This window comes from Rhinolophus sinicus, chromosome 1 (assembly GCF_057876585.1).
Source record: "Rhinolophus sinicus isolate RSI-liver-muscle chromosome 1, RSI-T2T, whole genome shotgun sequence".
Classification (NCBI taxonomy): Eukaryota; Metazoa; Chordata; class Mammalia; order Chiroptera; family Rhinolophidae; genus Rhinolophus; species Rhinolophus sinicus.
Genome location: NC_142501.1, coordinates 198,228,568 through 198,256,071, shown reverse-complemented (window position 1 = coordinate 198,256,071; position 27,504 = coordinate 198,228,568). Strand labels below are relative to the sequence as shown.

General features: G+C 40.9%; 1 protein-coding gene across 3 annotated transcripts in view; it reads right to left on the bottom strand.

Annotated features, from left to right (window-relative positions):
- Window positions 1–262: 262 nt before the first annotated feature.
- The window catches only part of SEL1L3 (SEL1L family member 3), a 98,019-nt gene continuing 70,777 nt past the window's right edge, over window positions 263–27,504 (bottom strand). For 2 of the 3 annotated variants that reach the window (XM_019743863.3, XM_019743864.3), the window contains exons 16-24: window positions 27,096–27,223; window positions 22,802–22,885; window positions 15,612–15,702; window positions 15,396–15,480; window positions 14,166–14,275; window positions 9,834–9,961; window positions 9,104–9,206; window positions 8,949–9,021; window positions 263–1,424 (exon numbers count right to left, since the gene is read on the bottom strand). In XM_019743863.3, coding sequence (XP_019599422.3) covers window positions 1,285–1,424; window positions 8,949–9,021; window positions 9,104–9,206; window positions 9,834–9,961; window positions 14,166–14,275; window positions 15,396–15,480; window positions 15,612–15,702; window positions 22,802–22,885; window positions 27,096–27,223 — 942 coding nt within the window. In that variant the 3' untranslated portion in view covers window positions 263–1,284. Of the gene's footprint in view, window positions 1,425–8,948; window positions 9,022–9,103; window positions 9,207–9,833; window positions 9,962–14,165; window positions 14,276–15,395; window positions 15,481–15,611; window positions 15,703–22,801; window positions 22,886–27,095; window positions 27,224–27,504 lie in introns of those variants that run through there. The other variant, XM_019743865.3, reaches the window with a different exon arrangement.

Genomic DNA, 27,504 nt, shown 5'->3' with positions numbered 1-27,504 from the left:
TTCAGAACAGTCAGAAGCCCTGAAACAATGTCTGATCCTGTGCAAACATCTCGGGGGCCAGGTCCTGAGCTCAGGATTCCTGGAGAGAGCACCCTGGCACCTCTCCATACAGAACATAATGGGTTACCAGGAATAATCCCTTTCATAAGAAGGACTGTTTTTGTTTTGTTTCTTTGCCTACTGAGGGGAATGCATGAACCTCAGGACTTTGTATGATAACAACAGTAACTATGAAAAAGCAAAGAAAGCCACTTCCCGGGAGTCAACAGTATAAAAATAATTTTTATTTACTACTGTAAATAAAGTAGTGCAAAGAGTAGTTTGGATCCACAATATTGCGTTACTGATTTATTTACTACCTTAGCAGCATACAGTTTACACAGTCTGCTCTTCCTCTCACACACACACACACAACACACACACACACACACAAACACACACACACACACACCCCTACACAGACTCAGGCAGGCATAGGGGGTGGGGATGAGACTGTGAGCTAAAGGCTTGTTTCCTGCATATTCCACTGCTGCCAGTCTATTCTAATGGGTAATTCATGGAGAAGGCTACACTTAAATACTAAGAATTTTCTAAACGTTATTTTATGGATTGCAATTGAAAAGTAACCAATGTCCACCAATGTCATTCAATGATTCGGAAGCACTACAACCTTAGAAAAGTTCAAGAAGAAAAATGTAAACCAATTTACAAAGCTATCACCTTCCCTACACTTCCAGCCACAAGCTATTTATTTTAAGGTGCCTTAGAAATGCTGGGTGTTGGAAGTCAAATTGAAATGTTGACTGGACTTCGAGGAGCAGGGCTGTGGCAAACACACGTACCGGAATATTGTCCAACTTGTAGAAAAATCACAATTTTTTTTTTGTTATGTAATAAAAAGGAAATGAACAAGGGCTAAGATTTGGAAAATGCATCCCAGTGTATAAGGATTCAGATATGCCGCAGGGCAAACTGTGACTCTCAATACACAGAGTCACCAGGAATGGACTTCTGCAATGACCCAGCTAACCTCCTACACACACCCCTGTGATCAGGATGTGCCTTATATTTGATAGCCTTTGGTACCACTGTCTGCTCTGGGTACTTCCTTGTAATTTGATAAAAAACAAAAAAAACAAAAAACAAAAAAAACACCAAGTGCAAAATTCACACCCAGTTGACAAGACATTTAAGGTGTTTATCAGTATAATGCCCAGCCCCAGCTCTCCAATACCAGCTGCTGAAAGGATTCTCCCTCATCTGGAGAGACCTGGAGTGCACAGTTCACCCACGTGGCTCTGGGTTATTCGTGACTGTGGGCTGGTCCTGAGCGGAGGCATCTGCAGCTGGAGTCACAGCTGGACTTGCAGGGGGAGTAGAGGGGTCAGGGGAGGCCCCGGCTGGTGTCAGACTGGAACGGTTGGCTGCAGACACACACACACACACAACAGGTGGTGAGTATTCACAACAGGACACGCCACCACACCTAGACACTAGTAGGTCAAGAGAGATAATTCTAGTGACCCTGGCACTAACTAGGATAAGCAGTTTTGGACCCATTACCTAGGTTCTTTGGACTTTGGTGTCCCCTACTCTCAAAAGGCACTTTGGAATAGATATGCAAAGATCTCTCACGGTTCCAATATCCTGGGACTCTAAGTTCTGCATTTATGCTGTGACTTCCAGGTAAATATTTCAATTAAAAGAAGAAAACAACTCTCTGGTCTGCTTCCTGGGGTACTATTTCTTTTGCACACCCATGGCATTCATGCAATGCAAGCTATGAATTATACCAATCAATTAGAAAGGAGTGTTGGTTTTATTCACTTTCTTATTCCACTTGGATGATGTACCACATTGGTTTCAATTATTTTATTTAAATAAATGTATGTAAGTTTTGGAAAACATAATTATTAGGTTTAGTTATTTATCAATCTACCTTTAGTAGGACGTTGTTGGTCCACCATAAACGTTAGGGAGGCTTATAAAGTTTTATACTTTATGTCCATGGTTTCCAAATAGGGCAAGTTTACCTTTCAGGGGACTGTTGGCAATGCCAGGTGACATTTTTGGCTGTCACAGCTCGAGGGGGCGGTGCTATTGGCATATAGTAGGTAGAGGCCAGGGAGACTGCTAAACATTCTACAATGCATGGGACAGCTCCCTACAACAAAGAATGATCCAGTTCCAAATGCCAATAGTCCTGAGGCCGACATACCCTGCTTTATGTACTGAGGCCAAGAGGTGTCTTGGTTATAAGATTGTGGGCTCTGGAACCTGGTTGCTGTGCCCTTTGTCAGTTATGTGACTTGGGACAAGTTTCCCACTCTCCTTCTGCCTCTGAAATATGGGGAAAATAAAAGTGTCTACACCTTGTTGAGCTGTTAGGATCAAATGAGATAATGTACGTAAAGTGCTTAGAACACTGTCTGGCGGGCACGGGTACTCAACAAATGCTACTGATTCCTTCTGGTGACCTGGTTTACTGTGCAAATGTGTTAGGATTTATTAATTTCAGTGCATGGTTTGCAGGATTGATAACAGAGTTGGTGCATTTGTTTTGGGAATGCCTACAGTTCTCTTTTAGACCCCAATAACCTAGGAAAACAGCAGAAACTTTGCAGCCAGAAAAACCAGGAAGCTAATGGCTCTGATGTTTACCAGTGGAGTGCTCTTGGGCAAGTTACTTAACTTCTCTGAGCTTTCATTTCTTCATCTGGAAAATGAGGGTAGCAGTTTGCAGTGATGCGTGATGTACGGCTAGCACAGTGGTCATAGTTTGTGCAAACCATTGCTAGTTTGCTTTTAGGCAGTGCTCTTAATTAAGCTTAGCAATCCTTGAGTCTTGTACAATTTTCAGTAGATGGGACCATTTTTAAATGTCCCAATACATCCTGAAATGTACTGACTTTAAGAAGATGCCACCCTATGTTGACACTCTGACTTCTAGAAAAAAACCCTTCAAGAGTTGCACCTCCAAGTACTAAGGGGCCATTCTCAGAAATTCAACAATGGGCTCCAAAGCCTCTGGCTTTTCAAGATACATAAAATAATTCTCCTAGGAATCCCTTTCGGTACCTACAGAATATCTTCTGGCTCCAGGGACTGTTCTGAAAGAGCAGGACAGTGGTGGGGTGGAGGACCAGGCTGTTACACGATGATGGGATGTTTCTAGGTTTCAGCCATCGCTCTGGCAGGTGCTGTCACCATGGCAGGGAGTAGGAAGCCTGGTGATACGGTATAAAGACCACTTGCTGGAGTCCAGACACCTGGTCTGGTCACGTCTAATTTATCTACCACTAATAGATGACTTTGAAGTAGATATTAAACTAAACGGCAGACATTTCCCTTCTAAAATGCTGGAATCTTGTAGGCCTTGGTTTGCTTATCTGTGAATAGAGGGGCTTAGATCAGATGGTCCCAAGACCCCTTTGGGCCCTAACATTTATCTTTCTGATGATCTCTGAGGAAGTTAATGAAATACTAAGACATGCATTTTTCCTTTTCAAGCTCAGGGGGAAAAAAAATGTTTAAATCACCATGGTAACACCATAAATCAGCAATCAGTTTTCTGATTAAAACAAAAAAAAAGTGCCAATGTGTAACTGTAGAAGGAATGCATAATTAGCATTGCCACAATTTAAATCTTCTTGTCAGAGCATAATAAAAATGCTTGATGTTTCTACAGTAAGCTTGTTATTACCCGTGTGAGAACTCTTCCCCCTCATGTTGAGGCTGTGGAATCACTGGACAAGCTCCCTGCAGCCCATCATCATTTTCAAGAGGCCTCTTTTCTCTGCTCACCTGGAATGTGTGCTAATTTGATTACTGGGTTAAAATCAAGGTAACCAGGAAAATATGTGTGGTGTTTAAAAAATTACAGAGTATATTCCAAAGCCAAAGAGAAGTGATTTGGGGATTCCTTGCTGCTTGGGGGACCATTTTCTGTGCATTAGTGAGAATGACCAAGAGCTGGCCCTGAGTAGTACAGACAGACTGCACCCCACGGGCCAAACGAGCTTTGCTGCCTGTTTCTCCATGGCTCGCAATCTAAGAATGATTTTTTCATTTTTAAATGGCTGCACAAAAATCAAAAGAAGAGTACTATTTCATGAAAATTTCATGTTTCGTGAAAAACATATAAGATTCAAATTTTCATGCCCATAGTAAAATTTTATTGGAAACCAGCAATACCATTTGTTATCATGTATTATCAATGGCTGGTTTCGCACCATAAGGAAAGTTGAGTCATTGTCACAGAGATGGCCCACAAAGACCCAAACGTTTATCTGGCCCTTTACAGAAAAAGCTTGCCAACCCATGTTGTTGCACCGTTGTAGGAAAAACATCTGTAAGGACAGTTGACCAGACAGGAGCATAAAGGAAAGAAGAATCTCAGAGAAGACTATTGGGTTAATCCTAAAATAGCAGAATGTTTTCAAAAATGGGGTGGAAGGGGGTAAGTGAGGGGGAAGCCCTGGAAATCTAATCTATTTCCTTTGGGCCTTTGGATCTAGCAGCGCCCAGTACACATATGTGATCTATGTCATTTAAACATTGCTTGTGAGTAGAGATACTGGGGGGGGGGGGGAACCAAGGGTAATGAGACAGGAGACAACGAAACCTCACTGTCAAATCACTCTGACTTTAACACTACTGTTTTTTGTTTGTGTTTTATGAGCACCACTTTGTGACATTTTACTGTAATTTTAGCAGAAACCTCATTAATTGGAAATACAGAGGACAAGAAAAGAGTAGGGAAAGGTTTAATTAATCTTGTACACATCATCGTCCTCTCATACTATGGTAACCACTTAGGCACAAAGAAAGGATGAGTTGGCTTAAATTATGAATGTTTTGAATAAGGTGACATTGGTTTCAAAGGTTACCTACTTATACTTAGGAGCTGGTAGTGCTGCAGATCTTGCTCTATACTGTGTGTTTATACTGTGTATTAAGTTTGCACTAATACTAGTAAGGCAGGAATCTTTTGAAATGGTCATTTACATTTTCTCCCCGTCTTCTTGCCTTTACCTTCCTTCAGGTAGTCAGCCAGGCGTCATGCTTTTATTTGATTTTATTTTTTTGTCTCGGGAGATTTGTGGGAGGGCAGAAATGGAAATGGTTCTAGACGTACTTTGTTTGGAGATTTGCTGTGTTTTCAAAAGCCTGGGTCCATTAAGGCAATTACGCTTGGCATTCCTGATAGGGAGGGGACAGGGAGAGTGCTTTATTTGAAATGCAATGAGGCAGGAAGAGGAGCTTTTTTGGAGTCTGGGAAAGTGGCTGAGCACTGGTTGTGGGTTGTACCATCCTCTGAGCCCTGACCTTGAGCCTTCAGCAATCTGAGAAAGGAAGACTGGTAAGAAAAAGGCTAATGGTGCTCAAGCTTTGGCAAAGATCATGAGACTTCAAGGTGACCCAGAAGCTGCAAAGCCAGTGGACCTGGAGGGACAGTGTAAGCCCAGGGGACACTGTGTGTTCTGTTATCAGACTGGTGACCATATGAGTGTTCCTAGTGTTACCCAGGGACCTTTGCACGGCCCTGGGAGGCATCGGCCTCAAGATAGACTGAGCTGCCTGGTAGAATGAGAGCTAAGAGTCAAAAACAAGTTCCCTTAAAGGAAATAAAAGAAGCACGCAATATCTTTTGTGTACTTGTTTTGGTACCCTTGATAGACTAGTCAATATTTTTGTTTAGATACTTTAAAAAAGCATCTTATGTTTTAGAAAGAGTCTAGCAAACAGAAAAACATGCTAGGCTCTGGTAACTGTGTCATTCTGAGGTATGCCAAGCTATTCAGGTGCAGGCGCTACCTGGTGTGTCAGCATGCTTTCATTGTAAGTAAAATGCCATGAGGACATTACTCCTGGGGAGCCACCAGCTAACATTTGTAGAGTTCTAAGCACATTACGTTTTTTTAGCTTGTTTGGTTCTCCCTACTACGATAGGAGGTAGTTGCACTATGTCTGCTATTTTACAGAAGGGGAAACTGAGGCACGGATAGGCTGCTTCTCTTGCCCGAGGTCACACGGCTAGTGGCAGGGCCAGAAGCATAGCAGCACGACTCCCAAGCCTGTGCTGTGAGCTGCTACTGTCCTGCACTGCCAGCCTTCTGAGCTCGGGACAATTTAGTGTGGCAAATGCGGTGAAGTGTCAACTATGTATCACAGAGCATAGAAACGCAGTGGGAAAACGAAGGTATTGAAGCTAACGCGAAATGGATGGACAGCTCCATTTAAAGCTTTGACCCTAACTCAGTAATTTTTAAAAACAGCTGACTGGAAAAACGCAAATCACGAAATGACAAAGATCCCTAACAGCACCGTCTCTACACAAAGCTAGGCTCCTAAGGTAGGCTCCTGACTCTCAGGTCAGGGCCCTGTTCATTCCTGTGCTTGTTCCATGCCGCCATGGCTGCAAAGTACCAGCATCGACCACATCCTCCACCTTCCCAGGGGGCGGGACCTTGGCACTCTTTTATCCGGGAGACACTGGTGGTAAAAACTGTGCCCTGTGAGAGCCCCTTGCAGTGGCTTCTGTCCCCAGTCACGGGGCCTCTATCACCCCTCGCCCATCTCCCCATCGCGGATGGCATACCTTCTTATTTCAAAGTTATTGACAAATTGGCGCGTATGCTAAGGACGTAAAACATTAAAATGATTTACTATATACTTGAACTCAACACTAGTTCTCACAGGGCTGGCAGGCACCACTGTGGGGGCACATTTTGGAAATAGGTGGAGACTTTTTGCTTTTTGTACTTCTAGACCCTCACGACTCAAAGTGTGCTCCGTGGAACAGCAGCGTGTACACCACCCAATAGCTTGTTAGAGATGGCAAAGCTCAGAGCCCACCCCTGGGCCCACTGAAGCAGAATCTGCTTTTAACAAGATCCCCGGCTGACTCACGTGCACGTTAATATTAAGAAGGACTGGGTTAGAATTTACATATTGAAATATATATTATTTTATGATATTTGCTTTCTTTTTGTTTCTCTTTTATATTGCCGTTAGGGCATTATTTAAAAAATAGGTATGTAGGCGGGTTAATTATTATGCATTTCGGGATACCGAAAATGTGCTGCAAAATATTTCTTACGAAAGGGGACAACAGATTGGAGACGGATGATCATGACGGCTTTAAACGTAAAAAGTTCCCAATTCTGCGGCCCTGCATCCTTTCATGGACTTTACTTTGTGATTTTTGGGACGGCCACTTCATCCCTGTGGCCCCAATTCTTCATCTTCATAAAATGAAGGGCAGAGAATTAACTTATTTGTAAGATCCCATCCAGATTTCACAAAGGCTGGTCAACAGGGAGAGAGGTATGTGCAGGAGTTTGAAAGAAATGAAGAAACCGTGTGAAGGAGCAAGGGACACATAGGAAGGGGACATATTCTACGAAAGGGCAGAAGGGACAAGAAGATGAGACTGTGGAGGGGCTGATAACAAAGACAGGACGAAAGGAAACGGAGACAACTTCTGATAAAAGCAATTCCACCAGCCCATGAATTTTCATGGCTACCAGCTGGCATAAAATCATAAAGACAATTTTCAGCCTCTCTAACGGAATTGCATTTGTAATAATCATAACAATATTTCTACAGAGTAAAAATGACAAAGATAATTTGAAATGGAAAACACTGACAAGATGCAAAATAAATGTGCTATACCTGGCAACAAATTTAGGGACGGGACACAATTTGCATGAGGAAAATTTATAAGCTGGCATACCACAGGGCATCAAACCTGGAAGGGCTTTTGATGGTTCCCCGTTCATCTCCTCAGGTAAATCAGAAGGAAATGATTCCATATTAGCCTCTGTCACAGTGACTTCTGTCTCACCCCCAAATCTGAGGTGAAATGTGCTCCTTTCACTTTTCATTATCTGCTACACAAATAATGGCTGCGTGAATGCTGAAATGCCATGTCCAGTCTTAATGTATCCATTTGTAAATGTCCCTGTTGGTCTTCATGAGTGATTATGTTCTTTTGCAGCCATCCAATAGGGTGGCAAATTATAATCCTCCGTGAGAGACGTTTGCAAATTTGAGCACCTACTAAGTGTGTGATCACAAATGAGAGGCATTCCTCTGACTCAGCTTATGATCTTATAGAGGAGATAAACATAATAGCTAACATTTAGTGAGAGGATTTCATATGCCAGATAAATATAATAGCTAAGATTTAACTATAGTTGTCATTTGCTGAGTGTCATGTGCATTTTTTTCACTGAACTCTTCTAACATCCCTGGGAAGTAGCTACTATTATAACCTCATTTTATTGATAAGAAATTGGAGGATCAGGAAGGTGAAATAATTCTCCATAACTCACACAGCTAATAAGTAGCCAAGCCTGCACTCTAAGCCCAAATAGAAATGACAGAGGCGTCCATCTCCTTAACTATTGCCCTACACTAGCTCAGAAAAATAATAGTGAGTAGTGGAAACCACACTAAAACACATGTTCACTTTACATTCCTCCTCGGCCCCTCCTCTGAATCCATGTGGCTGGGTATTTTTATTCATCACGAGTGCTTGTTTAGCATCCCATTGATGTGTTACCCTTTGACTGGAGTGAATAGGACAAGACTTCATGCTGGGAAGCGGGGGACCTCAGAGCTGAGTTTTAAGGCACATAGAGGTAGAATTTTGATAGCAGATGTATTTTCAGTGGGAGAAGATATTTTAGTTCAATTTCTTAAGATTCTTATTTTAAAAAATAATCCTGCTTACTTTGAAAAACATAACAAAAATTGGAGGCCTTCCATCAGCCAGATATTATAATACACCCCACGGAGAAGAGACCCCCCGTGAAGGACCATCCTAACAAAAGGAAATCGCATGGACAAGGGCATGAGGAGGGAGAGGGTTATTTTTCTGGAAGGGGAAACAAAAATATCGCTACGTTTTTATGTTGCCTTAGCTTTTTATAAACCTTTACCTGATACAGACTGGAAATACTGCACGATCCAGGCAATCAATATGGACAGCAGGAAGGTTCCCAGAAAGTAGGTCTGCAAACATCCGAAACACATGTCAGATGACTGACAAGGGGCAGGGACCAAGACGGCAGGGCTTGGGGGAGACGGTACCTACCAGGGCGGAGTGCAGGACAGCGCCCCAAATGAGCCGGAGGTGAAAGTAGAGCCATGCCAGGGAGCAAGGGCTGAGGGACTCCTCGCTACTGTGATTCCAGCACCTGCAGACAAAAAGCATAGGGCATCGTGACATGTCGGCAAACTTTGGTGGCATCACTCATGACCAGCATTGTCAGATCCTCAAACTTACCTCCTTCTGCCTGCAGACAAGTGGGCACACTTGAGATGAGAGACAAAGCAATAGAGCCAGTGCTAAGGGGATGGGGCCTGCCCTAAAATTCTAGGATCCTGGCAGAAATCTCAGAAAAAGAGCAGTCCTGTCCTTAATAAAAAGCTGACAGGTCAAGGAGGACCCAGAAGCACGGGAGGCTGCCAGAGCAATGCTTCTGTCCAAGTGTCTGTCTGTCCAAAAGCCAGACCTCAGAATACCTCCCTTTCTTGCAGAAAAGCATGGTCTAATAGGACACGTTATTTTTTCCACTCTTGTGGAAAACCTTGGTCAGCACTTTAACTTCAGATCAGGCTCCTTCTGGATCTTAAGCCTGATACTAGAAAAGGGAAGTAAGTTTGGGTCCAGCTGAGTGTTCTATAATCGAAACCAATCCTGAGCCCTTTTTGTAACAAATAACATAACAAAATAAAAGGAAGGCTCACTTTAACCAAACAGCAAATGGCACCCATTTGGGTTCCCCCAGATTCCACAGTATTAAAAAAAGCCCTCAACTCACCTTTCGTACAGTTCCTGGAGGATGGAGACATTACTTGAATGGATAGTTTGGTCAATTTCCAAGAAATCCAAAATGTGATGTGGGATTATAGCACCTTCCTCAATTAGCAGGGCCAGGTTAAAAAATCCCTGAAAACAAGCCACAAACCAGCCTCATCAACTCCTTATAATAAAACCCAGACACACACCCTTCATCACAATGTAAACTTTTACAACCTCTAGATTTTTTTTTTCAGTCCCCAGAGCCAGATGGTTTTGTCATCTTCATTGATGAATTGTTTCCCTAAATATATGCATCTGAGAAATTTATTTGCAGGAGAACCAGGAGGCTTTCAGAGGATGCTGGGTCCCATCTGCTCAGAAGCCAGTCAACCGGGGGAATCTGTCCTTTCCTGCTCACGCTCTCAAAACAGAACTCGCTGGAAAACATGCCCTTGTGTGTCATCAACAAAACCAGAATGCAGAGAGGAAGGCCATGTCCATCACTTACGACTATGCCCTGGGTCACCATCAGCATGTCAGAAATCTAAAACGTTTTTGCAGCTTGGATGCTACTCATGACTAATATTCTAATGCAGAGAGTCTCATACACAGAATAACGGACGGGCGTTTGTCTCAGCTTTCCTAGGCCAGTATGGGAAATCTCCTCTCATGACTCCTTGGCACAGACCTCTACTTAGGTATGTTTCCCTACCTCTTCCTTGTGTACCTTGTTCTTGACCCTCAAAGGTAGGACCTGCTTTGTCAGCCTCTGCAGGTCCAATAAAAAAGCATAGTTAAGAGCCTGATGGTAGAAACGCTTCATCAAGCATGGAAACTCATGGAAACTATTACACTATCTGGAGGAGATGCACTGTCCATCGTGAGCTGAGAATGTGGCAAGACAAGATAAAAAAACAAAAACCAATGTGTTACTTACCATTAGGGCTTTATAAATTTCACTGGCTTGCTGCCCTTCAAAGAATTCATGGTCATGTTTTAATGACTTATATCCTCCTTTCTACTCTTCCTTTTAGTTGCCACTGACAACAATCTAAATAAAAATCACCATTCCCTTTGGTTGTATATGCCAGGACCCTCACAAGCATCCTATGCAATAATCATGATAAAAATAACAGAAGCTAACATTTTCTGAGTGGTTGCTCTATGTGAAGCATTGTTCTGTTGCATATACAGTTACTTAATCCTCATAACAACAAATTGAGATAGGTACTATTATCATCCCCATTTTATAGTTGAGGAAACTGAGGTACAGAGAGGTTAAGGAATTGTACCAAGGTCACACAGCTGGAAAGAGGCACAGCTGGGATTCAAACACAAGCAGACAGGGTCCAGAGTCTCTAATCTTAACCTCCACCATACTGCCAAATAAACTCTAAATAGATGAAAGTGGTTATCTTTAAGATGCACACACACACAGAGAGAAAATAGAATATTCCTCCACTCTTTGAGAAGAAGGTACTCTTAAAAATTGACGTATTAGAAGAAAAATAATTACTATATAAAAATTTAAAGTCTTTGAAGAATGGAAAAATAATAAGATTAAAATAAATGGGAAAACAGACTAGGAAAATATTTATATGAAATGTAATAGTTTAAGATTCATTATCTACTGGGCAAATGTATAAAAAACTAATTTAATTTAAATTAAAAACAAACAGTATCAAAACTCCAATAGATAAACAGGCAAAGACTAAGAACAGAGAATTCACACAAAAACATTAACAGTAAATTATCACAAATATATGTAAAAGTGTCCATTCCCATTAGTAATCAAATAAATACAATTTAAAACAATAAAGAAGTATCAACTTAAAATTATTCAGTTAGCAAAATTAAATCATGAAAACATCTAGTGCAGACAAGATTTCAGTTATTCTCCTACACGTAACCACTGCTTGGTGATCTATTAGCAAAACCCTTTCAGAAAACAAATAGGCAATAAACTATTACTAGGTAGCCATAAAACCATTTAGATTGTTTGACTTAGTAATACTATCCTCTCAGATTATAAAGAAATTATTCAAGTGGAGATAAAAGATGGAAATATGAAAATGTTCATTGTAGCACTAGCTGAAACTATAGCACAATTGGAAATGACCTCCTCGTCTTCCTTAATGGACTATAAATCCCATGAAGTCAAGAATATTGTCTATTTTTTTATCTTATGTCCCCACCACTAAGCAGTGTCTAAGACATGGCAGGACTGAATAAATATGTGTCAAATAATGAATAAATTAGCAGACAAAAAATAAACGTCCACCAATAAGATAAAGTTGAAGAAATCACAGTCTATTAGCTCAACAGAAGATGAGGCCGCAGTTAAGAATAATAATTAAGAGACTGTGCACTAAAATTTACGTATTCTTACAATATGTGTAAAGAGTGGCACGTACACTCTAGGTAACATTACAGAGACACACTTGCCTGTGGAAGGAACGGAAGGGAACATGAAGACATGAAAGAATAGAGCCTCTGTCACAGACTTGTGGGTGCATCCTTTTTTTTCTTTTAAAATTATAATTTAATGTTTTTATAACATTATCTTTCCAAAAAATAAAATCAGATTTAAAAAAAAAATGGTCCAGACCTAATTTTGAGTATCAACAGATATCATATAAGGGAGTTTGGCTCTATAGCAAATCCTTTTAGCACCAACTCTTATTCCATTCCAGAAGGAATAATAATAGAATAGATCGTATGTATCCATTGAGTATAGTCAGTGCTGGGCTCAGTGCTTTACATCAAACATCTCGTAAACTATGAGGTTGGTGCTATTATTATTCCCAGTTCACAAATGAAAAAACAAAGACTCAGTGATTTAGTGACTTGCCATGTACAAATTGTTATGAAGTGACAGAGATGCGGGACTTGAACCCAAAGTAAAGAACCGCTCTGATATGGTACCTCCTTTAAAATAAAAAATAAAAAAGACTAAGATAGCGATGAATTCCCAACTTTTGTTCTGTGATCAAATCCCAAAGCACAACACCAGAAACATGTTGCCTACCAGGGTAACAACTTCCATTGTGAAAATGACCCTGAGATCCTCACAAGAGAATTCTGACTAACAAATGTAGAAGGAATGAGGGAAACAGAAACTCATCATTAACACACCACAGTAATAGTCGTTGCAAGATCTACTGAAGGGTACTAAAATTAGTGGGCAGCAGTGTGAGGAGAAATAGCATATTTGCATGGTCACACACTATCTCCAAAATATCTATTAAATTAGAAAGAGAAAAATATTAGCTTTACAGGGGAGAAATGCAGCAGTAACCACCTTAATCGAGTATGGAGAGCAATCTGACTAGCAATAAGACATCATGTACACCTCATACGATACACTGAGAGGGACACATCATTTCTGTGCTATCTTTGTCCCAAATGTATAATCTCAATCTATTCATGAGAAAACCGAAGCCAGGCCCACACCGGGGGACATTCTACAAAATACTTGGCTAGTACTCTTCAAAAGTATCAAGGTCATGAAAGACAAGGAAAGACTGAGGAACTGTCACGGATTGAAGAAGATTAAAGAAATATGACAACTAAATGCAATGTGAGATCCTGAAATGGAAAGAGGACATGAGTGGAAAAACCAGTGAAGTCCAAATAAAGTCTGAAGTGCACTTAATGGCACTGAACCAGTGTTGATTTCTTAGTTTGATAATGTATTGTGGTTATACAAGATATTCACATTAGGGGAAGATGGATGAAGGGGCTACTGTAACGGTTCATACTCTTTCTGCTGCTTTTCTATAAATCTAAAAATATTCCAAAATAACAAGTTTCAAAATAAAAGTCACTGAGCAAAGTCCTATCACTAAAGTGTTGTTGACCCCACTATACAAACAAACCATTTACCATTTTGAGCACAATTCCAATTTCTTGAGTTTCTACGTCGTGAGTTGGTTTGATGGACTCTGGTAGAAAGACTCCTGGGCTTAGAGCCAGAAGACCTGGGTTTAGGCTCTGGCTGCTTCACCTACAACCTGATTGTTTAGCCGTGAGCCATATATCACCTTGTGAGAGTTTTGGTATCCTCTACTATAAAATGGGTCTAATAATCCCCACCCCCACGGAATTGCTGTTCGAATGGAGTGGGAAACGTGGTAGGCACTCAATAACGGGTTCACCATTATGCTTAGTGTCTTCACAGAGTCTTTGTGAGGGACTCGTGGAAATGAACAGGAAATGACTTCATGATCTGTGAAGCATATACAGACAGGTGAGGACTGTCTGGGGAGGACTGGGGAGGACTCTTGGCCTTGCAAATTCACAAATGGGCATCACCAACAACTCATTTTTGTTGTTGCTGTTGTTTTTTTACCTGTGAGTCTCCATCCAGTGCTGCTTGGGCGTACATCTGTACAGACAACTCAAGATCTTGGGACTGGTTTTGGTGGCCATAGTAGTAAAGGTCTCCCATTTTCAAATACGCTGCAGGACAAAAAGCACAAGTCCATTTGTCAAGTGGTGTGATTTCAGACTGACATTTTAAATGATTGGTCCATTCCCATGACTGAGAGGTTTTCCTACCAGAATCCCAAAACAGAACATCTTTAAGGGGTATTTTTGGTGTGAAAGGAGAAAACAAAAAGGCTTTTATGCTGAGTACTCACATTTCGGACACATTTTCTTGCTTTGCTTAGTCGCTCTCCTGAATGGGTCTGTTTGTGAGAATTGCAGCCTGCAACCTCACAGCCCAATCAGCCAAGGATTTGGGGGGGCACTTTATTTCCTATCTGAAATTCTGCTGCCTGGGTTTGATGACCGATGGGTAATTACTCTATTTAAGCCATATATTTTATTTTTCCTCTGAGGAAAAAGTTTGGTTTAAGAGTGTATATATCACTCAGTGTCCATTCAGAAAAACAGAATCCATGCCAGGGAGTTCAAAAGTGGGATTTCAACCCTGGGAAGGGGTTACCCGGGTGTTGGAACAGCTGAAAAGGCAAATGGCAACCCAGACATTAGTAATGCGGGAATCTACTATCATCCCTGAGCGAGGGGTCAGCTAAGACCACACAGCATGGACTGCCAGGCAGGAGCCAGGACCATGGAAATACAGCCTCTACCAGAGACACAACCCAAAGCAGAGAGGAGCAATACTTGGACTTCTCCCCTCCCCACCTGCAATCTCCCGCCAGAGCCTCCCATTGCCTGAAACTAATCAGAAGTCCCAGAGCAAAAGAGTCGGGGATGGTAGGTCTGGGGGTAGCCCTGTACCATACAGAGCAGAAGAAGACAGGTAATACACCTGAAGGCAAAAAGACAAACCACTGGCTCAGAGAATCTCTCCGTAATAGCTTTCTCTTTTGAGTGCTCAACCCCTGGAGAAATGATGGGTCCAAGAAGACAATGGACGATGGACGAGGAGACACACATTGCATGAGGCTGAGAGCAGCGTTTAGTCATGATCTTAACAACAGAGATTTTTTATTCTCTTTCCTAATTGTTTAGAAATATCACACTTCACACAAAGCTGTTAGATGTTCCCTGTTACTAAAGATTAAAAGCCTCCAATACTTCAATTTAGCACCCGTTTTTCTATACATACCAAATGAAGGAGCATCGATTTGAAAAACAGAGAAATTATAGTATCTCCAAACACAATTAACACCCAAATATCTCTTGGCCAGGTCCTAGGGGGTGAAGGGGGAGAAAAAGTTAATTCATTAATATTTTGGCCAAGTGACTAATTTTGCCTCCCTAAAACCCAATTCATCATCCTTAACCTTAGAGCTTCTATTCTGAGAAGAATACATTTACTTACTGGCCTCTCCTCACAGATGTGTGCTAAATTTGTCTGTGACACTTCAATTCCAGTTTCTGCTGCTAAAACATAATACAGCAAAGCTTCGTGCCTAAAAATAGATGATTAATAATAAATTTCATATAGTGGCTCTTACTAATATTCACAGAGAGCTTGATATTCAAACATAAGGGCATGAAATAAGCATTTTTTAAACCACAAAACCATGAGTTTGTTGTTTTTTTTAAAAAAATAAATACTGTTGTTAAAAATACTGCAAGCACTGATTTATTTTCTATCTTAAAGGCTGAATTGACAGATAAGGTTGGGGAGCTAGTTGATACAACAGCTACCTCTACTGGCCGAATGGTATATGGAATACGGGTTGGGTTGTCTGTCCATCAGCCTTTGGTCCTTGAATTCTTCCATCCTCACTTAGAGGAGATAGTAGTATTAAGAAAAAGTCCTGTGCTTTCGAGTTCTCTGCATGGTTGAAAGGCTTTATGGGGCTTAGGATTCTGAACAAGCTTAATTAAAGCTAAACTTTTGTGGTGCATCAGAAGTTTGGCAAAGGAGAGGCAGTTTACCTGGGGCATGATAGCAATGGTCAGAAACCTAAGGAAAAAAAAAGTTCAACACAACTATAATCGAATAATTGCAAAACAATGAGAGACCACTTCTCATTTGTTGAAAGGCTGACACATGATTCATAATACAGAGTAAGGGGAAATGCTTAGGGAAATGGACATATTTCTACAACCACTGCTAGTGGGAGGGTCAATTAATGCAATGGTTCAACGTGGGAAGTCTTAAGAATACATAGACCACTTGGCTAAATGGTTCTCCCTTGTGAGGGTTTATTCTAAAGAAACCATCAGAGACATCTGCAAAAATTCTGTGGCAAGAGTTTAAGGCAGAGTTGTTTATATAAATGAAAAATAAAAAAACTGAAAACAACTTAAACATCTGAAAATTGGTGACTAAATTAACCCATGGTGCAGCCACTTTCCAATGCAGCCATTAAAAATGATGTTGTGGCAGAAAGATGGCTATGAAAAATTTCTTACTCAGTGATTTAAAAAGTCTGTATAAAAAACAGTGCAATTCCAGTTTGTGAAAGAAAAATAAAACTGAATACACACATGTATACACGCACAGATACATATACGTATCTCATATGCAGAGAAAAAAATCTAAAAATTATGTACCAAAATGATAACAGTACTTATCTCTGGTGGTGAGAATGAGTTATTTTTACATTCTGCATTTGATATATCTGATTTCCTGCATTTTCTTTGTGTCACCCAGTTTATGAGTGAAAATTTATTTTAACCGTAAAAAGTTGTTTTGAAAGCTTATTTTTCATTTTAAGTAGTTGACGTTAAGAAGTCGTTCTTAATTTTAGCTCCACCTATGTAGGAAGTGGCTTAAGGAAGGGTGGGGGGAGATTAGGTTAGAGGGCTTAAGGGAAGCGAAATCTGAAATCATCTTTCCTACACTGCTAAACCAGCTTCTGCCAGACCATCCCTAGGGGACATAGAGAGAGAGATGATTGGGGAGTCAAATTAGGACAGCAGACCTTCAATCAGACATATTGCAGGTCACGGGCCACGTGGCTGCTGTGTGAGCTGATTGCTGGTCTCTGAGACACCCAAGGCAGCTGACCAATTAGCCATGACTCATTCTAAAGAGACACAAGGTTGGCTAAGCAGTGTCCCCTGCATAGGCAAGCCAGCTAACAAGACCCAAGTGCAGCCGCAAAACCACCACAAAAGACGCCCATGCATTTTCTCACATGGACTGCAAAAACCATGTTTGGTGCATCCTCAGACCAGAGAAAGGGCATATGAGGGAGGCCCAGCAGAAAAGTCCTCACCATTCTGCAGTAAGTTCCAAAGGTCTTATAATCTCAAATGTCTTCAGAGACACTCGGGCTTATACCAATGCCTCAGTTTCCCCCCAGGGATGGATGAGGAGATGAAATGGTGTACACTTGCCAGCCCAAGGTCAACTATTGAGCTGGCTCCCTCTGCTGCCATAACTGGATAGAATGTGACTCACATTATTAAAAGGTAACAAAATGAGTTTTTCTTAGACAGAATCAGGCAGACTATTAGAACTGGAGGTGGCGGGGAGAGGGGGAGTGTATGAGGTTGACAATCCCTGTAAAACAGTCACTATGATAAACTCTAAAAAGATAATATCCTGTGTCTGAAGTATTTTGGTGGTGGTGGAAGGGACGGGAGAAAGAAGTTTTATAGGAAAACTTCCATTGTTCAATTACTGTATCATTGGGAGGAAATTTCATAGAATCCTCAAGCATTTCCTTTGAGGAAGCACTGTTATCCATCAAAAAGAGACGTCTAAAAACATCAACGTCAATAGAAGCACTGAACAGAACTGCACCTCTGTCTTCCATCTCGCAGAAGCAATCTTCAGAGGCCAGTGGTCTCTGATTCCACCGCCACCCATTTTCATGTAACAAAGAGCAAACTGATAGGCGAGGGTTAGGACGCTGAAGACCAGACTTTCTCAGCTTATTAAGACTCGGAGACAGGCCGCCTCGGCAGAAATCCTACCCACATTTAGTCTCCCTCTCGGCACCTGGCTCTTACTTAATTGTGTTTCAATAGAAACTGCCCAAAAGTATTAATTACAGATATTTCTATACTCATATTCATGAAACAAACATTTCCGTGGCATCTGCCATGTGTGGGAAGCCCAAAGACAAGCTACAAAACTGTGCTGCCCTTCCAGAAATTTCCTCAAGGTTTAGGAAGCTGATTAGAGGTACAAGTTATATTTCCAATGCACTACAGTGAAATTGTCCCCAAGACAGTCATTCTGATGAGGGTGGGGTTAGGGGTGGATACAGATTGAGGTTAGGGGCATATTTGCTACCCTCCCACTTCAAAGTGGGCACCTACAGAGGGTGTCAAAAAATGTATACACATTTTAAGGATGGAAAAAACTATGAAAATTGTAATAATATATACCAATAACAAAAGATGAATACAAGTCACATCTGACTTCTGCAATTACAAGAGGTGCTCAAAGTGGTTACCATCAGCGTAATTTTAATAGTTTTTTCCTTTATTAACATGTGTATATATTTTTGGCACTCTCTGTATGTTTATAAACTTTCCTAATGGTAATCCTTGGGTTGCTAGCTGTGAATCTGACTACCTCTGAGCAGGTTCTCAAACAATTGTATTATTTTCTCTGTGCTCCTTTCTGCCAATGCCTGAAACAGCTCAAACTGGAAGGATGAAAAACAATCCTCTAGTCTGAGTGGAATTCAGGACCCCTGCTCTACTGCAAAAAGGTGAATCTCTTTCAACTGGAACTTAACATGCCTCCTTATCTTGCCTCAAGCCCACCATGGTGGGGCTGACCTCCTGGGGTAAGTATGTGGGACAATAAAACACAAAGGACAATAAAACACACGGTTCACAGATCAAACACATGTAGGGGTAAGGCAGACAGAAATGAAACATGACAGCCGGCCTCCCCTTAGCAGACTTCCCCTGGTGTCCAAGGGCAGCCTCAGGCATGACAACATTATCTTCTGTATTATGCCTAGACAGCAAAACGTCCTTCTCTCAGGCACGCTCCTCTTTTAAGCGATCCCATATAAATCTTGGAACAACACAGAAAAGCACAAGCTCATCAAACTGACACATGTAATTTGAAAGTAACATCCAGAATAAACTCACTCACAGAAAATGTAAAAAGGGGGTGGACTTGGGACATTGATGGATGATTTAGTTCTGTTACAGCAAAATAGATGGTACCCAAACAAGACACATTTGAGGGAGGCCACATTCATAGATTTCTTATTTAACCCCTGTGGCAGGTTTGGGGGCTTGGAGAAAAGGAAGAGATAGATGCACTTTGCCTCGAATATATTTTCACAAAGATTTTCCCATTGTGATGGGTACTAGGTGTTTCTTTCTGTTGATACGAAAAATCCTTGAATTCAGATTAAGACTTGTCCTTAACAATACTTAGCATCAGCATCAAGATTGGCAAGGATATGGAGAAATAGAAATTCGTAGATGGTTGACAGGAGAGTAAACCGATAAAATCATTTTGGAAAACAATTGGCATTATCTTGTAAAGTCCAACATGTGCCTGCCCTGCAACCCTACTCCTAAGCTTATATTCCAGAAAAACTCTTTCTATGTATCAGGATATCCATAAAAACAGTTCCTGGAACATTGTTCTTAAAAAAAAAAAAAAAGGAAAACAACCCAAATATGTGTTAATGTGAGAGTTGGTAAGTAAATAGTGGTATATGACAGCAGCGAAAATGAATGACCTACAGGGAGGGACATGCATCAAAACATATGAATCTCAGGAACGTAATGTTAATTTTAAAAAAGCAGTTGAAGAATCATATATAATAACATTCTAATAATATACAGCTCAGAAACAAGACAAACTAAATCTATTGCTTAGATAAATATATCCATATATGTAGCAAAAACCTAAAGAATGCAAGATGCAGGGTGACGGTTACTTCTGGGTACTGGGGTGGGTTTAATCTGAGAGGAACATGCAGAGCCTCAATAGTTCATTTTCTTAGGTAGCGTAGTAGGTGTTCCTTTCATTGTTATGCTTTGGAACCTACACATATATCACGTAGTATTTCACATGTATCAACTATTATATGATATAAGAAGAGAAAAACAACTCAACTGGCTCATGCCTCTTCTCTAACTCAACTGCCCAGCTCCTTTCACCTGGATTCTGAACTAGCAGCCCTTTCAGACTCTCCCTTCTCTTCACCATCATTCACAGTTGTTTGGTTAATCATCTCAGAACCCAGATCTGTCATGTCACTATCCTGGCTCAAAACTATCAATGGCTCCCTCCTGCTCCACAAATTAAGTAAAAAGTATATGACCTGCCATTCAAAATTCAACAAAGCAGCACCCCTTTGGTCTTGTTATATATCACCCCCTTTACATATCTTACCCTCAAGGCAAACTCGGTGGCTTGAAATTTTTCTAGACACTCCCAGAATTTTCCTCTCTCTTTGCTTTTGTTCCTGTGATTCCCTTCACCAGAAATGCTCTTTCCTGCATGGCAAAGTGGACATTCCACCTATCCCTCAAGGCTGTATCATCTGCTATCTACATTCTAAAGGCTGACCTGAGTCTCCCAAACCAGATAGCATGTCTTCTTCCTCAGAATCCCCGATGCTCTTTATATACTGTCCATGGCGCTTAAGTTATGTTTATTCCCTCTATTTGCCTTACTTCATTCACTCATTAGTTTTTTTAGCACTTCCCAGGTGCCACTAGGTGCCGGGCACTGGGATTCAAATCACGGGGCAATCCATAAGTAAAGAGCAACCATGATGGAAGGACCAAAGGAAGTAAGGAGTTAGGCAGGACTTCTGGGCATAGGGAACAGCAAGTGCAAAGGCCCAGAGGTCAGACAGAACATGGGTCATGTGGAAAACTGCAGGTGCTCCAACATGAGGGAGGGATGAGGCCACAAACTTCCCCAAGCCCCACATGTAGCATCCCCTGCAGCCACGGCAAGGTGCCCAAGGAGCACAAGGTAAAATATGCTGAACTGAGCCCAAACTCACAAACAGTGTCAGACACACTTAATTCCCCATCCCCTCTATCAAAAGAAAAATTCAATCTCTTGTGGCTGAATATTCTAACAAAGACAGCAGGCCACAAAAACCTTAATTTATCTTGACCTTCATAGCAAATTTTTCAATGTTAAAGTGTTTTGTGATGATAAATTCAAAAGTAATCAAGAAAGCTAAGCTACTGTCAGATACTCTCTTTATGGAAATAAGTGTCAGACATCTTGGTGTGTGTGTGTGTGTGTGTGTGTGTTGTATTGGGGGTGTTTACAGACGTGCTCTCCCTTTGGGAAAACCCCACATATAAACATGCTGATATTTGAACGCTTACTTCCCCCTAAGAAGCTTACGGGAAGCAAAGAGTCGGAAGTTTGAAGGGCAAGAGTAGAAAATGAGTTAAAGTCAAATTTGGGAGTTTTATGAACTGAAGCTCACTCGGAAAACAAGATAAAACAGCACAAAATTATAAGGTATATCAATTGGAAAATAATAATTTTGTAAAAAAAAATTTTTTTCCTGTTGTGCCAAGTGAGGCCACAGATAATAAACTTTCACCAGATGATAATAATAAACATTTTTATTTGCTTCTTTTTTTCACTGGAGTCATTTCCCCTGCATTATCTAATTCCAGAATCTCCATCACTGAGATGTTATATGTTGACCACGCAGTCACCCAAGGACCAAAGGTGAAAATGACGTTCTTTTGGACCTACGAGTATGTTTTAATTAAGGTTCAGATCAGAGTATGATTGATGATAAGTCTGGTCTAATGTCTATGAGGCAATGGACCGAAGGGATATGTGCTGATTTACATAGCCTTTTTAGTTATTACTGAAATACCCAGATCATTTAGGCAATAAACCAGCCAAGAACACATAGCCCAAGGGAAAAGTAAGAGGGAGTGTTAGGACTGACAGAAGAAAATAAGATGAAATCAGGTAGAGCTGGGAGAGGGGTGCCCTTATTTGTAAAATCAAGTAAAAGCCAATGCGGGGAACTGGAAGTCTTCCTGTGTGGGGTCATGAGGTGTTCTTCATCCAACAGATACCTGAACGACAATTGCTAACACCCTAAGTCTGTTTGGCTATGACATTCAAGGTCTTGTGACTTCCAGCAACTCCAGGCTCCTGGCCACACAAGATGCAGTAAAATATCTATGGAAGGACGTATGTAGCCTAAGCCCTGAACACACTGCTTTCTTTTCTTCCCATGAACGAGGTGGAAATCCTTGACTTTATATGGCCTGTCAGTGAGAGGCAGAGGGTTAGCTAAGATCCCCTGTGCTGTCTCCAGACTCTGAAACCAAGAGAAACAAGTTTGAAGGGAAGAGAAGTCAACAGACTCGTGTGTCTCTCAACTTGATGACTGTGGATGCTCCCCCTAGAGAACTAATTTTTGTGTATAATTAAACATGGAAATGCAATGTTTTTCAATCAACAGCCAATCAGTCTGTGATACTCTGAACAGTATTATTGAGAGGCCATGATTTCCCTGCAAATTGCTTTTTCAGTTGCATTTGAAGACTCCATCTCATAGGACTCCAGTGACAGATTGAAAGGTAAGGGCTGAGAAAGTTGGCAGTTACGTGGGTTCCTGAGCTTACCATGAGCCCTCCAGGTAGGCGTTGAGGCCTTTGCGAATGACGTGGCCCAAGTAGCCATTTTTCTCAGCTACGTGCTTTGCCCACCTAAAAAGGAAAGGGAAGAGAAAATATCCAAACTGTGGCAAATTAAATAATTGCTTTGTTCTCCATATGATCTCAATAAATCCCACTTGGGGAATATTTTGCTTGTTAGAATTTTTATAAAGCAACAAGCCAGAACTGCATGTTACGAAGGTAAAGGGGGATGCATTTTGACAGCTTTGCATTCCGTGTCCTTTCCTATGAATGCTGAGTAGTTGTCAAACAAAGACATGAAAGGTTCCTCCTGAAAAGTATCCACCGATATGGAAAAAGACAATCTTTACAAAAAGTTCTAGTACTCTCTCCATTACAACATATTTACTGATTTATTATAAGGTTTCCCTATTCCGTTTCTGTTCCCTAATTTATCCTGGAGGGGTTTATTAATAATGAACTAGTCTGTTGTAATCTTTAGATTACTAAAGAATACATAACAATAAGCGAATGAAAGGAGGATATGGAATAATTTTTTTAAAAAAAATACTTGATTAATAGCAAAGAAAAGAGAAAAAAAAGGCACAAAAACCAGATGGGACAAATGGAATAAATAGTAAAATGGTAGATTTAAAACCAAATATATCCATGATTACATTAAATTGAAGTGGTCTAAATATACCAATTAAATACTAAAATTGTCAGACTGAATAAAAAGATACACAAAACCCAATTACATGCTGCTTACAAGAGACACATAAAAATAAGGACAGAGAAAAATTGAAAGTAAAAGGACCAAGAAAAAAATAGAACATGCAAACTCTAATCAGAAAAAATGGATATATGATAAGACCAAAAGGAGTAGACTATAAGGCCACAACCATCAACAGATAAAAAGGACACTGTAAAATGATAAAGGGTCAACTAGGACAGCAAAACAATTCTCAATCTCTATGACTTAATAAGATGATTAAAAATATATATAGTGCAAAATTGACAGAACTGAAAGGAGAGATAGATAAGTGTACATTCATAGTGGGAGATTTTTTTTAAAAAATCTTTCATTTATTTTGAGTGTGTTTTTCCAGGACCCGTCAGATCCAAGTCAAGTAGCTGTTTCAATCTAGTTGTGGAGGGCGCAGCTCACAGTGGCCTATGTGGGGATCAAACCGGCAACCTTGTTAAGAGCACCGCATTCTAACCAACTGAGCTAACCAGCCATCCCCATAGTGGGAGATTTTAACACAGCTTCTTTCAATAGCTGATAGAGCAAGCAGGGGAAAAAAAGCAACACATCAGAAAGCATATAGAAGATCTGGCCAACACAATTAACCAACTTGACGTAATTTATAATATACGTAGAATATCGTGCCCAGCAAGTTCAGAAAACACACTCTTTTAAGACCATAAAGCATCTATCAAAATCGACCATGTGCTGGTCATAAAGCAAGCCTCAACACATTTGAAAGGACTGAAGTCCTTCAGAATATATTCTCTGATCACAGTGTAATTAAGCTAGAAATCAATACCAAACGGATAACAAGAAAATCCATGAAATATAAGAATGTTCACACAAAATATCCTAATTAACAATAATAAAAAATGTCAACTCTGTCTAAGGCAAGTTACTGAGTTCAGGTCAGGTTGGATTTGCTCTCAAACGTCCTTTTGGGGAGCCAGACTGTAGGTGTGAGGTGGCCTAAAGCAGAGGTGTGCAAATTTTTTTTCTACCAAGGGCAGATAGTAAACATTTTAAGCCTTGTGGGCCACATAAGGTCTCTGCTGCATATTCTTCTTTGTTTGCTCTACAACCCTTTGAAAATGTAAAATGCATTCTTAGTCCTTGGGGGCCATACAAAACAGGCCCTGAGCCACATCATCTCTGGGCCATAGCTTGCCAGCCCCTATAAAACATTATCAGATATGTGTGACCTTGAAAAGGTGCCTCCTGTTCACCGTTCTTCAGGAAGCTATGGTAGGATGTGCTTTACCAAAATGTAGGAGTAAACCAATACAGAGGAAGAAATAAAGAGGGTCCAGCAAAGAGAACCAAAAAAGATGGAGATGAAAGGAAAGGAAAACCCCACAACAACGACAAAGTTAACGTCAGGAGGGTTGCTCTGTCCTGAACAGACTCAAGGACAGACACCACCACCACGAAGATTAAACTCACAGAATACCTGGTGGGTCTGGACATACTGAGAAGAGGTTTAGACGGCTGTAGGAGACTTTGAAGATCAAGTACATAGAAAATGATGAGCACATAGAAAGCTAAGCAACCAAAGAACAATGAAATGTAATTATTACGCCACAGAAAACAAGAAGTCATGCAAGAAAGAAAAAGCAGTCATCGCACTATTACATGGCTGAGCTGTGCATAGCATTTACATGATCATAATCACGTAAGCCCTGATCCGAATTTAACCAAAATAATCACATGATTATTGGGAAGGTAGGAGAGGGCGGGAAATGTGAATGTGTGGGGTAGGAGGAGGTGGCAGAGTAAGAGAGGATTACATCTTTATCTTCCACAGTGGGACATCATTAGACAATGCTTATAATGAAAATCTCAAGAAATACTGGTATAGCCTCTTCCAGTGAGTGGCCTGAGGTGACCTCTGAAAACGGTTCGTTCGCTATTCACTTGACCCAGAGAACCTCATACAATCATGTAAATCGAGAGGTTCAAATCTTCATGTTCATTTTAAGAACACTTGTGACACTGCCCAGGCCATCAAGGGTATGCAGATCTGAACAGCTACCTAGTATCTAAAGGATGTCACGTTACAGGAGCATGCGTACCATTCCGTCGTTACAATGGTGGAGTTGGGAGGTGTGCCCAGGCCAAACAGTGGGGTAGGACGCAGAGTCAGTGGCCCAAAAAGAGTGCAGAAATTTTACTGCGCATGCTTAAAAAAGCAGAGTGATGCTGCACTTAAGGGTTTAGATGGAGACTCTCTGGTCCCTGAGCACAGCCAGGTGAGCAAAGCTCCCGAGATGCAGCGCAGAGCTCATGGGCGGGTTAATCCCTACGTGAGCTCACACCACCACAGTGAGATGATCCTCACTGAAAAAGAACAGGTTGTTCCTAAACCAGAAGAGGAGGATGCACTTTAGTTTCTTCTGGGAGAAGAAAAAGATCTCCTAGAAGAAACTGAAGAAACAAAAACTCATGGCCTGGGAGTAAATTCAGCATCAAATAAATGCTAATAACACGGGAGGGGGGAAGAGGGGAGGGAGGGAGGGAGGGAAGGAAAGAAGGAAGGGGAAGGGAAGGAAAAGAAGGACAGAAGGAAAGAAGAAGGAAAGAAAGAGAAGAGAAGAGAAGAGGAAGGAAGGAAGGAAGGAAGGAAGGAAGGAAGGAAAGAAGGAAGGAAGGAAGGAAGGAAGGAAGGAAGGAAGGAAGAAAGAAAGAGTGGTATAAACATGTTATTTAGTGATAGAAGCAAATATAAAAGAAATAAAAAGTTGAAAACAATTTATTCTTGGAAGCAAAAAATGGAGCCTAGAGTGGAATAGGCAGAGATTTCCTGCTGTGTTTTTTTCTTACCAAGTTATTTTTTTATTTTTAACTAAAATTTTGCTTTTATTTTTATCTTGTCAAATTATTTGGTTCTTTAAACTATGTAAACTATATCATAAACTACGTAAACTATGTAAACTTATAAAAATAAAATTTAAAAAGTGAAAAAAGAAAAAAACCTCCATTTTTGGGGGGGCATGGTGAATATAATACTGTAAGTAGTCCCCTTTTGCTTTCTGAGATTTCAGTTACCCAAAGGTCAACCGGGGTCTAAAAACATAAATTAAAAAATGCCAGAAATAACAATTTATAAGTTTTAAACTGTGTGGTATTCTGACTAGTGCGGTGAAATCTTGAGCCATCCCACTCCGTCCTTCTCGGGATGTGAACCATTCCTTGGTCCAGCGTCTCCACGCTGTACAGTCTTCCCGCCCATCAGGCATTTAATAGCCGTCTCAGTTATCAGATCAACTGTCACGATATTGCAGTGCTTGTGTTTAAGTAATTCTTACTTAATAACGACCCCCAAACACAAGAGTAGTGATGCTGGCAATTCGGATATGCCGAAGAGAAGCCGTAATGTGCTTTAAGTGAAAAGGTATATATACGTATGTATAGGAAAAAACATAGTATAGGCTTTGGTACTATCCGAAGTTACAGGCATCCACTGGGGGTCTTGGAACATATCCCCCAAGCATAAGGGGGGACGACTGTAGATGACTTTCCCTTCATACACAACAGCTGACAGATTCTTACACAACGGCCTTCTCAGGGTCTCTAGGGAACGTCTCCAGGTTGCCTGTCATGTAGTAGAGAGAACACCACAAGGTTCCTTCGATGTGTCCGCCTTGTGCAGCCTTATGGAAATATTCACCAGCTAAAGTCTGTAAAGAGAGATGAACAAAGGTCATTCTCCTGAGGGGGGAGTCCTCCTAGCTGGGCTGGTTTCACCAGAGCCAAGGTGGTGAGTTAGTTAAGGCCTGATATTATCACAGGCTTATAACTTCTGATATCTTTGAGAAAACCAAGTCAAATTCCATGAAAACAGCCAATCACAGAAGCCGGCCTCTGGATGTGATAACCTTGACCACAGTTATTCTGTTGATTAGGTTTACCCAATAAATAAGGGAACATGTAACGAGGAATATCTTCATCATCTCATTTG